The sequence below is a fragment of the Pan troglodytes genome, chromosome 1 (assembly GCF_028858775.2).
Source record: "Pan troglodytes isolate AG18354 chromosome 1, NHGRI_mPanTro3-v2.0_pri, whole genome shotgun sequence".
In the NCBI taxonomy this organism is placed as follows: Eukaryota; Metazoa; Chordata; class Mammalia; order Primates; family Hominidae; genus Pan; species Pan troglodytes.
Window position 1 is genome coordinate 52,471,960 of NC_072398.2, and position 12,653 is coordinate 52,484,612.

Genomic DNA, 12,653 nt, shown 5'->3' on the forward strand with positions numbered 1-12,653 from the left:
TTTTCACTGAATGACCTGCAAAAAATAACACATCTTCTAGTTATTGATAAGACAGGAATTATCAACAGGACTTTTTGTCAAAGGCATTGATTTAACTCATTGTCATTACATCTCTGAAAAGTAACTGACCTGTTTTTGTGTCATCACTATTTAGCCAAGATTTCCTCAGAAAAAAAAAAAAATGGCCATTATCTTTTATAACTTTTATACCCACTTCTCTCAAACATTTTTACCTGGGATTGTGCCAATCATAAGTAGTTTCCCAAACTCTGTTCTCCCACTTTCTAATCCATTTTCCTTGTGTATAGCTTAATGACCTCTCAGGTAGACACATCGTAACTCCACTTGAAATCCTTCATTGATTCCCAAATCAATCTGAATAAAAGATGCGTTCTTCAGCATGGTGCATGCAGCACCTCAGCACTATGTATTGGCCCACCTTCTATTTATCACTGACTCATTCCCTACTTGCATCCTAGACTAAGGTGCCTAGGAACAATGGACAAGAATCAGTGGTGCTTCATGCTCCTTAAAGCCTCACTGCCCTTCCACTTCCCTTTCCCTGAACTCTGGTATGCTTTTGCTCTCATTTTCATCTACAAAATCTAGTTTTTTTCTTTAAGACTTAATCGTAGGCATCAGCCATTCCAGGAAGGTTTCACTAACCACAGGAATCTAGTTGTAAGGATGTAAATTCCATCCATGTACTTCTAAAGTACATAATATTTGCTATGCTGAATAAAAATATTAGATTTAACATAAAGAACTATTGTTGTTACAAAGTGTTCTTAAGAAGAGAAATTCTTTTATCTGTATCTAAGATAGAACAGACTTTAATAGTAAAAATAATTTAGATATTTTAGATAATATTAAAATATAAATATGCCAGAAACTTCTGCCAAACAATTATTGGTAAAATGAACTTGAACTATGGTACTACTAAACAAATCAACCACAATGTTTATCACAGAAGCCAAAATCTTTGATTGGTCATGATGCACAGGTTGGCAGTATTATGACTAAAAAAATCCTGGCTTACAGTTTACTATAAAACTTTTTTTAAGAGGCAACAATTTATTTAGTGGATTCTGTTCAATTCAGCAACATTTATAGTAAACTTGCAGTGCAAATATAAAATAGGTCTGCTTCCTAAAAGTGTTATTCAAAAACGAATGTCATTCTAATGTATCTCTGGAAATACATAATGAATCTTTGGCTTTCAAAATAAAAACAAATGTCTATTCCAGAGGTCTTACAGCTTGCAGCAGAAATACTTAGCATTCTATTTCAGCCTAAGAGGCAACTACAATGGAGTTATGGTTAAAGCATGGACTCTGGTGTCAGATAACCTACATTTAAATCCTAACTTGACTCTTTATGCCATGATAATCCAGGGCATGTGATTTAACTTCTTTGCACCAGTCTCTTCCATTATAAAATAGAAGTGATAAGAGTAAATAAATCATGGAGTTTTTTGAAAGTTAAAATGAAATGATGCATGCAAAGAACTTAGCTCAATTACAGGCAGATAGTAAGTGCTCAATAAACATTAGCTATTGTTAATATTGCTGATATTCCTTAGAATGAACGATGTTTTAAATGTATATTTACATTTAAAAAGCTAAAAATACTAAAACAGTAAGTGTATCTTACCCACACACTTTGGTTTCTCTTTACTCCAAAAACCATCGTCTGAACAATGCATTTCTTCATCTCCTTCAATCTTGTAGCCTGAGTTACATACAAACCGTACTGCTTGTCCAAAACGGTATTCCCGATCTGGTTCCATTGCACTACTGACAATTTTTCCATTCTCTGGTGCTGTCACTGGTAAACACTTCACAACTGAAGAAAATACATGTAATGTTTTCTAATGGAATTTTAAAAGTTTATTGTGAAAAATATGTGTATGTATAAAATCATCCTCAGGATAAGATTGGAGGAAATTACTTAAATTATTTTTAGAAGCATTTGATATACCTGTTTGCTAGAGATACTTTCCTCTAAGAAACAAGCAAATGGAATGTTTATTCCTGATTCTTTTCTATGGGAGTGGACAATGAAAATTACTACTTTCAATGCTAGCTTGTATTTTTGTAGTAACAAACAAGTATTTTTAAATAATTAAGAAATATAAAGCTTGAGATAATTAAATACATTTTCATTTATGCCCTAGAATAATATAACACCGTGTTCCTAAAAGATGTAAAAGCAAACTTTATGACATTAACTTCAATAGAGAAATCATCGTTAATTTTCCATCCTCTTCGACCTCAGTGTTTAAAATAATTTGAGTAGTTCTTTTGATTCTACTTAATATTTTCCAATTTCTCTAACGTTGTGGTCAAACTTTATTGTACTATAGAATGACTCAGGATGCTTGTTAAAATAAAAATTTTAGGGCTATCTTCCTGCGTGCTCACCCCAAAGATACTGATTCAGTAGGTCATTTTTTAGTAACCAAAGATTTTAGTTTTTAACAAGCATCCCAGGTGATTCCAATGTAGATGTTCCCTAGACCATTAATCTTCTTCCTCAAATTTTCATAGATGAAAAAACCTTCCATTATTTTCTGTAGTTGACAGTTTTTGAATGATTATCACATTTCTTCTGTATCTCTCTCCACTTGCCACTCACTGTGGAATTAGGAAATACTACTCTGGTTGATTTCTTTTATTTCCATAATGACTAGAGATTTGGATTATTAGCTCAAAACATGAAAACAGGATCTACATTTTCTCATTTTCACTGTTTGCTTTACAGACCAGTGAGAAATAACAGAGCTCGCCCTTAGTTTATTCCTCTTTTCAGTAAAGGTAAGTCCACAGGCAACCTCCCTTAGTGGGAGGTCTCAATCACGTTCTCCACTTCAGCTGTTACCATATATCCCTGCATTTGGGTGGTTACTGGGTGAGTTCTTCTTCATTAATAAAGGCAAAATTCTGGTCTTTATTTAGCTAATGATGCTTATATGCGTTTCTAGTCATTAGAATCCAAAAGGAAATAAAAATCAGTTTTAGATTCCTTAATGTCTAATACTTCAATTATTAGATCATATCAGGTTGCATTCGTTTTTGGCTTTTGAAACACCAAGAATGTAGTAATAAAAAGACTAGATTCCCACTCTACATTGTATGAGAAACAAAAAACATTAAATAAAAAATATTTAATAGAGACTTTAAGATATTTTAATGTAAGACATTTTTTAAAATCTTAGATATTTATTTCAATATACTTGTAAATACATTTTATGTCTACCTTCACATATAGGAATATCATTGGTCCATCCATCTGTGTCACATTCACGGTAATTAATCTCACCTAGCAATTGATACCTGAAAACCCAAAAATAACAGAACGTTGAGATAATGTGTGTTTATATGCAGTTTTAAACTCGATGCCATTCTGAGTGTCCAGAAACTCCATATTAAGGAAAATGAACAGCATATGCATTTTCTTGTTTCTTGTTTGTTTTTCCTTCCTCCTTCTCCTCCTCCTTCACTCTCTGTCTTAGATTTCTTAATGTTCTCTAGAACATTAATCTTCTTCCTCTAATTTTCATAGATGAAAAATCTCTTAACCTCTCTCTCCCTTTATCTTTCTCTCCTTCTTGGTGCAGGGACTGAAAATAATCATAATCCTTGGTTCATGACAAACTCATTATTGTTTCATATGAAGTATTCTTATTTTTCATTGAATTATCTAATTAGCTAAATTCAATAATATAGTAAGCTCCATGAACTATCACCAAAACAAAAGCTAAAAATACCATAGTAACCAACAACTAACCTTATGTTTCCCTCTCCTCCAGTCTTAGACCATATTTCTGTCCTCCATGATTCTGATATTTTCTGAACACCTTAGGGTTTCTACATAATAAAGATAGTGCCAGCCAAAAGTTGTTAGTGTGTGATTTACTTTTAGCACTTGCCTCCATCTCTCCATCTCTATCGTAGAGATTTTTTCCTGAGAACACCCAGTGAGTCAAATCTGCTCATCCAAGCCATCTAATGTTGAACTTAAGTAATTTTAGTAACCCATCAAGCCTGCCCTTAGAATCTAAAAATGCTATACTTGAATATGAGTTCCCTGGGACATGTGCAAAATGTGCAATCATTGCTAGAGGCTTCAGATCTATACATTTTTATCTCCTTAGCCAAGTCAAGTGCTGAACTTAAAGAGAGGACACAAGCCTGTGATAAAAGAAATATTTCAGAGGTGAGGAAGGTAGCAAATTAAAAAATTCAGCCCCAGGATATTATAACCTATTTGGTTATGTGTGATAAGATCAGCAGTAATGATTGAAGGGCTAAAAATGTATTTGAAAAACCTCCCTCAGGTAGTGACTAAGGAGACAATAAATTCATAAGAAATTATACTTATTTGGTATCTACAATATCTCAAGGTCTCTTCTAAGGGCTGCAGATGTGTGTCTTATTTATTTTTCCTGCCAATCCATGATGCACATAAAATGTGTCTGTTTTGTAGGAGAGGAAATGGTAGCGAAGAGATATATTTTTAAATACCCATAAATGTTAAGTGGTAGAGTTATGAAAGGCAGGCTTACTCCAGTGACTAAGCTTTAAACTATTATATTTTATTGCTTCAAATTAAGGAAAAAATGAGGAAATAATAATGTTATTCCATTTGTAATATTTGGTTACATTTATATTTATGAAGTATACGATTATAGTGATCTAATCCTGGTTTTCCCATAAATAAATTTTTCTTCAAAATAATTTTTGATCTAGCAGAGAATAAGCGGGATAAAATAACACTGAGGATATACAGTGATGATTTTGGCAATGAAAACCCAGTAGTTGGTTAGAAGGAACAGAGTCAATGATTCTGAAAGAGTAGTATTTTTAGTCCATGTGGTAAGAATAATTTGTAGACCTGGGACATTAAGTAACCTTAGTTGTAAGTAAAACTTATAAGCAGGTGAAAGTCTTGCTTTCCTTAAATTTTATAAAACCTGTCAAAACAGTTACCATACAATATAAATTGGTTACAATTCCTATTGTTCCTGACACATTGAACTCCCATGATACTCTGCACAAAATAGAATGTCGTGAAGACTTGTTGGGTGAATACTTATATATGTGCATACTGTTTTCCCACTCTCCCATAATTATACTCTATCAGAGAAGTTATACTTCGTTTAAATTTTTCAATGTTAAGGAGATAATATGGTATCCAGATTTAATTATTTCCATCATAGTTAAACTTTCAGGTACTTGTGTATTACTTTTTTAAATGCTCATAGAAAAATATAATAACCTTAAAAATATATAAAGTAGTACAGTTCCTATTTACTATCTTAATTATAAACCTCTTTTTGTATGGACTACATACCCCTCATTACATGTATACACAGCTTTTACACCATATTCAAACACATTTCCTCCTGTGAGGGTAAAAGTACCAAAGGGAGTATCTCCAGGATGTCCACAGGGCCTTTCTAAAACGAAAAAAAAAAGTTATGAATTAGTATGTAATAGCAAGGAATGTATTTTATGTAGGACTGGGGGAATAAGTATATTTGATATTATATAAGAAGACAGATTGAATATAAGGAAAATTAAACATAGCAAAGCCATTATTTCATAATTGAACTTAAACTATATGCTTGCTTTTTTAATTTTGGAGGATGACCACCCCTTTTTGAAAATGATGATGTATTGGCTGGGCACGGTGGCTCACGCCTGTAATCCCAGCACCTTGGGAGGCCGAGGTGGGTGGATCACGAGGCCAGGAGTTCGAGACCAGCCTGTCCAGCATTGGTGAAACCCCATCTCTACTAAAAATACAAAAATTAGCCGGGCGTGGTGGCACGTGCCTATAGTCCCAGCTACTCGGGAAGTTGAGGCAGGAGAATTGCTTGAACCAGGGAGGCAGAGGTTGCAGTGAGCCGAGATAGCGCCACTGCACTCCAGCCAGGCGATAGAGGGAGACTCCATCTCAAAATTGCGCCACTGCACTGCAGCCTAGGTGACAGAGCCAGACTCCATCTCAAAACAAAAAAAAAAAGATGATGTATTATCTTGTATTTGACTGGCAATAGTGATATAATTCAGGCATAATTGCTACAATATTAAATCTTAAGTATTTTTACACCTAAAAGTTTTCATAAATTTCACAAATGTATTAAGTACTTACTCTGACATTTCCTTAATGGATTAAGAGCAACCCATTCTCCCTTCCTGCATACCATTATTATATTTCCAAGAGATCTATATCCAGGGCGGCATTTATAGATAGCCTGAGTGCCTTCTGGATATGTTTGGTCAGACCAGGAACCTATCAGAATTTCTGTATTTCTTCTTGGAGGAAGTTCATTGCAATCTACAAACAATAAAAACAAAATAAGTGCATAAAGTATCTATTTAAATGTACAGTATATTTAGGTAATTGTTGCTTTTAAAAATGCCTAGACAGTCACAGGTCTATCTAAATTTCTCTCTCTCTCTCTCTCTCTCTCTCTCCTAACCCCATATCTATGGAGTAAACATACATTACATGCATGTAGTGTAACTATACATTTCACCTTATAAAATTTGTATCTACATAATTTTATAAGAATGTTCACTGTGGAAAAACACCTAAAAAACTTTGCAAAGCAATAGATATATTTTGTTATATTACTCTTAATTGCTGGAGAGCATTCTACTATTCTTCCATTAATTTGGGAAATATTTATTGAGCACTATTCTAAGTTATAAAGAAAAAACAATGAAGAAACAAACTATCTGTTCTCAAAGCGTTTCCATTCTATTAGGGAAGCCAATTATTAAATAAGTAATCAAAGAGATGTATAATATGCATTACAGGTAGAAAAATTATATTTACAAAAATGAAGCATGATAAGTTAATACAGAATTATACAGGCACTCCAAATAAGATAGAATAGGATGGAAAAGAACAATGTTTCTACTCCAAATTGGAACAACAACAAATTGTGTGTGCATGTGTATGTTCAAAGGTAAGTTGTGGGAGCAAAGAGGATTAAATGAACAAAACACAAGTAGGAAGGACCTGTTTCAAGTAAATATAGGGTCTCTGGCCATTTTTTACCTGGTTATGTTTGTCAGCTCTGGATATGGATTGAAGATCAGGCCTCTATTTAGTCTGAATGGAAGAATGGTGATGAGGTAAGAAAGAACCAAACATAAGGAGGCTATATCTAGCATGAAAAATTCTGAAACTTTGCCAAATCAGGTTGCTTTGCTAGAGTCTAGGTAGCTTCATACGGGAAGACTGACTTTCCCGTTGTCTCATAGAAAAAAAGTCTCAATGAGAAAATGGATCTGACTCAAATACATAACTAGTATTCTCATCAAAACATGCCATATTTGAAAGTCACTCTGGATGATATTTAAGAGCAGATGTAAAAACAGCAGAAAAGTTGTATACATATATATATTATTTATATATAATAAAAGCTCTTATTATATATATGTTCACTTTTCTGCTGTTTCATTTATATATGAGCATTTAAGATTATATATATATAAGAGCAGAGTCAAAACAGCAGAAAAGCAAACATATATATAAATGGCTTTTATTATATATATATCATATGCTCACATACATAATATATATGTGTTGGCTTCTTCTATCTCAAAAGTCTAATATATGTACACATATATATAGTATATATATACACATATTTATATTTATGTATATATATGTGTATATGTATATACTCTGTGTGTGTGTGTGTGTGTGTGTGTGTGTGTGTATTAGTCTTTTGAGATAGAAGAAACCAACCAGACTCTTGACTTTAAAAACCCAAGAGGGTTTAATCTTTAAGACTAGAAACCAGAAATGGGACTGACTCAAACTAAAAGTGTTACCTAGGTCCCTCTGAGTTAAATTTTTGAGTGGCTCAAGAAAGAGCAAACAATGTTGTTGATGAGAGTAAGTTATATAAACTTTTGTCATTACATGTTTTTGTTTAAAAATACGATTTTGAATAAAAATTAAAAGATACACAAAGAAGCAAAACAACTGTGAACAAAAAGAGAAAATAAATATTCAGTAGAACTAGACACTCAGATTCAGATGTTAGAATTAGTGTTAAGGTCTTTATAACAGCTATTTTAGGAACATTAAAGGAACTATAGAAAATATAGAGACAAAAATTTAAAAAAGATATTCAAAATAAAATTGACTCATGATAAATCATGTGCTATCTTAAAATTGCATAAAAATCAGAAATAACAACTTGTCAGATGGTTTTAAGAATCAAATGGACACAGCACAATACAAACTTATTAAACTTAGAGGAAGTTTAATGTAAAAATAACCAAAAGGAAATATAGAAAGACAAAAGTGTATAAACAACAACAAACAAAACAGAGTATAAAAAAATGTGTGGTGTAGAGTCAAGTTATAAAACATGTTTAACTGGAATTCTAACAATAGAGAAGAAAATGAACATAGGCAATATTTGAAGAAACAATAGCTCAAAGGTTTCCAAAATTGATGGAAGAAATCAGCTCACAAAATCAAAATTTCTAAAACCCCCCAAAATGCTGTATACCAAGAAAACCTATACTGATACTCTGCTGAAAACCAAAGATAAAGGCAAAATCTTAAAAGCAGATTGTATTAGTCCATTTTTGCACAGCTATGAAGAAATACTCAAGACTGGGTAATTTATAAAGAAAAGAGATATAATTGACTCACAATTCCACATGGTTGGGGAGGCCTCAGGAAAGTTACAATCATGGTGGAAGGGGAAGGAAAGACTTCTTCACATGATGGCAGGAGACAGAAGTGCAAACAGGGGAAATGCCAGATGCTTATAAAACCATCAAACCTCATGAGAACTCACTCACTATCATGAGAACAGCATAGGAGAAACTGCCCCATGATCCAAGCACGTCCCACTGGGTCCTTCCCTCAACACACAGTGATTATGGTGATTACAATTTAAGATGAGATTTGGGTGGGGACACAGAGCCTAACCATATTATTCTGCCCCTTGCCTTTCCGAAATCTCATGACCTCACATTTCAAAACACAATCATGCCTTCCCAACAGTCCCCCCAAGTCTTAACTCACTACAGCATTAACCCTAAAGTCCATGTCCAAAGTCTCATCTGAGACAAGGCAAGTCCCTTCCACATATAAGCTTGTAAAATCAAAAGCAAATTAGTCATTTTCAAGATACAATGGGAATACAGGCATTGGGTAAATGCTCCCATCCAAAATGGGATGAATTGGCTAAAACAAAGGGACCAAAGGCTCCATGAAAGTCAGAAATCCAATAGGGAAGTCATTAAAACTCAAAGTTCCAAAACAGTCCCGTTTGATTCCATGTCTCACATTCAGGTCACACTGATGCAAGAGGTGAGCTCCCACAGCCTTAGGCAGACCTGCCCCAATGGTTTTGCAAAGTATGGCCCCCTGCCCTGGCTACTTTCACTGCTGGCATTGAGTCTCTGTGGCTTTTCCAGGCACAAGGTGCAACCTGTCAGTGAATCTACCATTCTGGGGTCTGGAGGATCTGTGGCCCTCTTCTCACAGCTCCATTAGGTAGTGCCCCACTGGGACCTCTGTGTGGGGGCTCCAATCCTACATTTCCCTTGCTCATTGCCCTAGTAGAGGTTCTCCATGAGGGTTCCTCCCTTGCAGCACACCTCTGCCTGGACATCTAAGCACTTCTATACATTTTCTGAATCTAGGTGGAGGTTTTGTATTCTGTGTACCCACAGGACCAACACCATGTGGAAGCTGCTAAGGCTTAGGGCTTTCATTCTCTGAAGCAATGGCCCAAGCTGTATGTTGACCCCTTTTAGACATGGCTGCAGCTGGAGCAGCTAGGATGCAAGCCACCAACTCCTGAGACTGCATACAGCAGTGGGGCCCAGGCCTGCAAAACCATTTTTCCTTCCTAGGCAACCGGGCCTGTGATGGGAGAGGCTGCCTTAAAGATCACTAACATTCCCTGGAGGCATTTTTCCCTTGTCATGGTGATTAACATTTGGCTCCTCATTCCTTACACAGATTTCTCCAGTGGGCTTGCATTTTTCCCAAGAAAATTCGGGTTTCATTTCTGTTGCATCATCAGGCTGCAAATTTTCCAAACTTTTATGCTCTGCTTCCCTTGTAAACATAAGTTCCAATTTCAGACCAACTTTCTCAAAGTTCAAAGTTCCACAGATCTCTAGGGAAGGGGCAAAATGTTGCCAATCTCTTTGCTAAAACACAGTTAGAGTGATCTTTGCTCCAGCTCCCAATAAGTTCCTTGTCCCCATCTGAGACCACCTCAGCCTGGACTTCATATTCCAGATCACTATCAGCATTTTGGTCTAAAGCATTCAACAAGTCTCTAGGAAGTTCCAAGCTTTCCCACATCTTCCTGTCTTCTTTTGAGACCTCCAAACTGTTCCAATCTCTGCCCATTACCCAGTTCCAAAGTCACTTCCACATTTTGAGGTATCTTTATAATAGTGCCCTACTACCTTGGTACTAATTTACTGTATTAGTCCATTTTGCACTGCTATAAAGAATTACCTGAGACTGGGTAGTTCATAAAAAAAGAAGTTTAAACTGATTCATACTTTCACATGGTTGGGGAGGCTTCAGGAAACTTACAATCATAGTGGAAGGTGAAGAAGAAGAGAGGACCTTCTTCATATGGTAGCAGGAGAGAGAAGTGCAAGTTGGGGAAATGCCAGATGCTTAAACCATTAAATCTCATAAGAACTCACTCACTATCATGAGAACAGCATGGGGCAAACAACCCCCATGATCCAGTCACCTCCCACTGAGTTCCTCCCTTGACATGTGATGATTATGGAGATTATAATTTAAGATGAGATTTGGGTGGGGACACAGAGCCAAACCATATCACAGACACAGGAAACATTTTTTTTCCAGGAGAATAGTAAAAATAACAGCCAAGTCTGTGGAAGTAAATACTGAAGTCTGAATATATATGTCTTAGCATTACTAAAGTGCTGAAAATTAAAAGTCAGCAGAGAACTCTATAAATGGTGAAAATATACTTCAAAAATGAAAGCGAATAGAAACACATTCTTAAGCAAACAAAAGCAGAAAGAATTCAACAAGAGCAGACTCAACTCTAGAAAAATACTAAAAAAGTTCTCTGGGCTGAAGGAAACTGATCTAAAATATAAGCAAAGAAGTACAAAAAGGAATAAGCAGAACTGAAGAAAATAAATAGAAGAGTAAATAAAAAAGCTATTGAAACATGATAAACCCTATGCTATGTATATTTTACTCAAATAAAAAAGAGACTTGACTGTTTAAATCAATAGACCATGTTTAATAGTGTTTTTAATAAATTCAAGAGTATAATATGAAACAATAGTAGCAAAAGTGTCAGGAAAAGGTAAAGAAAGTAAAAGTGTTGTGATGTTTTCCCCATAGTCTTGATGTGGTAAAAATATTAATTTAGGATAAATTGTAATAATTTAAGCATGTTTTGTTGTAATTACTAAGTTAGCCACTAAACCAATAATATTGAGATGCATAAAATAACTAGAATACATGATGTAATGAGATAGTCAAGACTATTTGATTAAAATAAGAGAAGGCAGGAAAAGAAGAAAGAAAAAATGAGGCAAAAATAAATAGCAATATGCTAGACTTAAACTGAACTGTATCAGTAATTACATTAAATGTAAATGGATTCATCACCACACTAAACATACAAAGATTGTCTGACTGGATAAAAGCATAAAAGAAAACTCAAATATATGATGATTACTTTTAATAAAATTGTACATATAAATTGAGAGTAAATGATAAAAACCAATATGCTAGAAAAGTATCAACCAAAGTAAGAATGATATTAATGTATTAATATCAAGCAAATGATAATTTAAGTTAGAAAGTATTACTAGATAAAAAGAGAGTCATTTCATATTAATAAAAAGGCTACTTTAACAGAAAGATGTAATAATTGCAAATGTGTCTGAACAATGTTTGCTGGAGCTGGCTCATACTGACTCATAGGAGCCAATTATACACATCTTTTGCTAATACAATGTCTCCTGATGACACGTTGGTAACTTGAAATTGACCATATTGTGAGAATTTACACCATGAAACTCAGCAAATTTTACAAATCATGGTTGTTCCCTTTCCTTTTAAAAAAGAGCTGGTTGTTTTACATTTACCAGCATGCCTCTTTGCATAAAACTATTAATATATCTTCAAAATATAACAGAAATAAAAGAAGTAAGCAATCCACCATCATAGTTTGAGATTTAAGCACACTGTTTCCAATATCCAATAGAAAAGAAATAGAAAAATAAGGATATACAAGATATAAGCAACATTATTAACCAAATTAAGTTTTTTATATTAATAAAACACTGTCTTCAACAATTGCAAGATGCATATTCATTCCAAGCAAATCTCTACCAATTTCAAAAAATTAAAGTCACTCTAAGTATACTCCCTGACCACTAGACATTGCTAACAGAAAATAAGTGGAAAATTCACAAAATTTTTGAAGTTAAGCAACCCTTTTTTTTTTTTTTTGAGACGGAGTCTCGCTCTGTCCCCCATGCTGGAGTGCCCAATCTCAGCTCACCACAACCTCCACTCCTGGGTTCACGCCATTCTCCTGCCTCAGCCACCTGAGTAGCTGGGACTACAGGCACCTGCCACCA

The 12,653-nt window shown here is 34.6% G+C and overlaps 1 protein-coding gene across 5 annotated transcripts in view; it reads right to left on the reverse strand.

Moving 5' to 3' along the window:
* CFH (complement factor H) overlaps positions 1-12,653 on the reverse strand; it is a 95,646-nt gene that overhangs the window by 68,227 nt on the left and 14,766 nt on the right. For 3 of the 5 annotated variants that reach the window (XR_010151351.1, XM_001136531.5, XM_003308660.5), the window contains exons 2-5: positions 6,160-6,345; positions 5,356-5,461; positions 3,259-3,335; positions 1,654-1,845 (exon numbers count right to left, since the gene is read on the reverse strand). Coding sequence is in view for 4 of the 5 variants with exons in the window: in XM_001136531.5 (XP_001136531.3) it covers positions 1,654-1,845; positions 3,259-3,335; positions 5,356-5,461; positions 6,160-6,345 (561 nt within the window). In the remaining variant the exon portion in view is untranslated. Of the gene's footprint in view, positions 1-233; positions 405-1,653; positions 1,846-3,258; positions 3,336-5,355; positions 5,462-6,159; positions 6,346-12,653 lie in introns of those variants that run through there. The other 2 variants (XM_063794070.1, XM_016934763.4) reach the window with 2 other exon arrangements.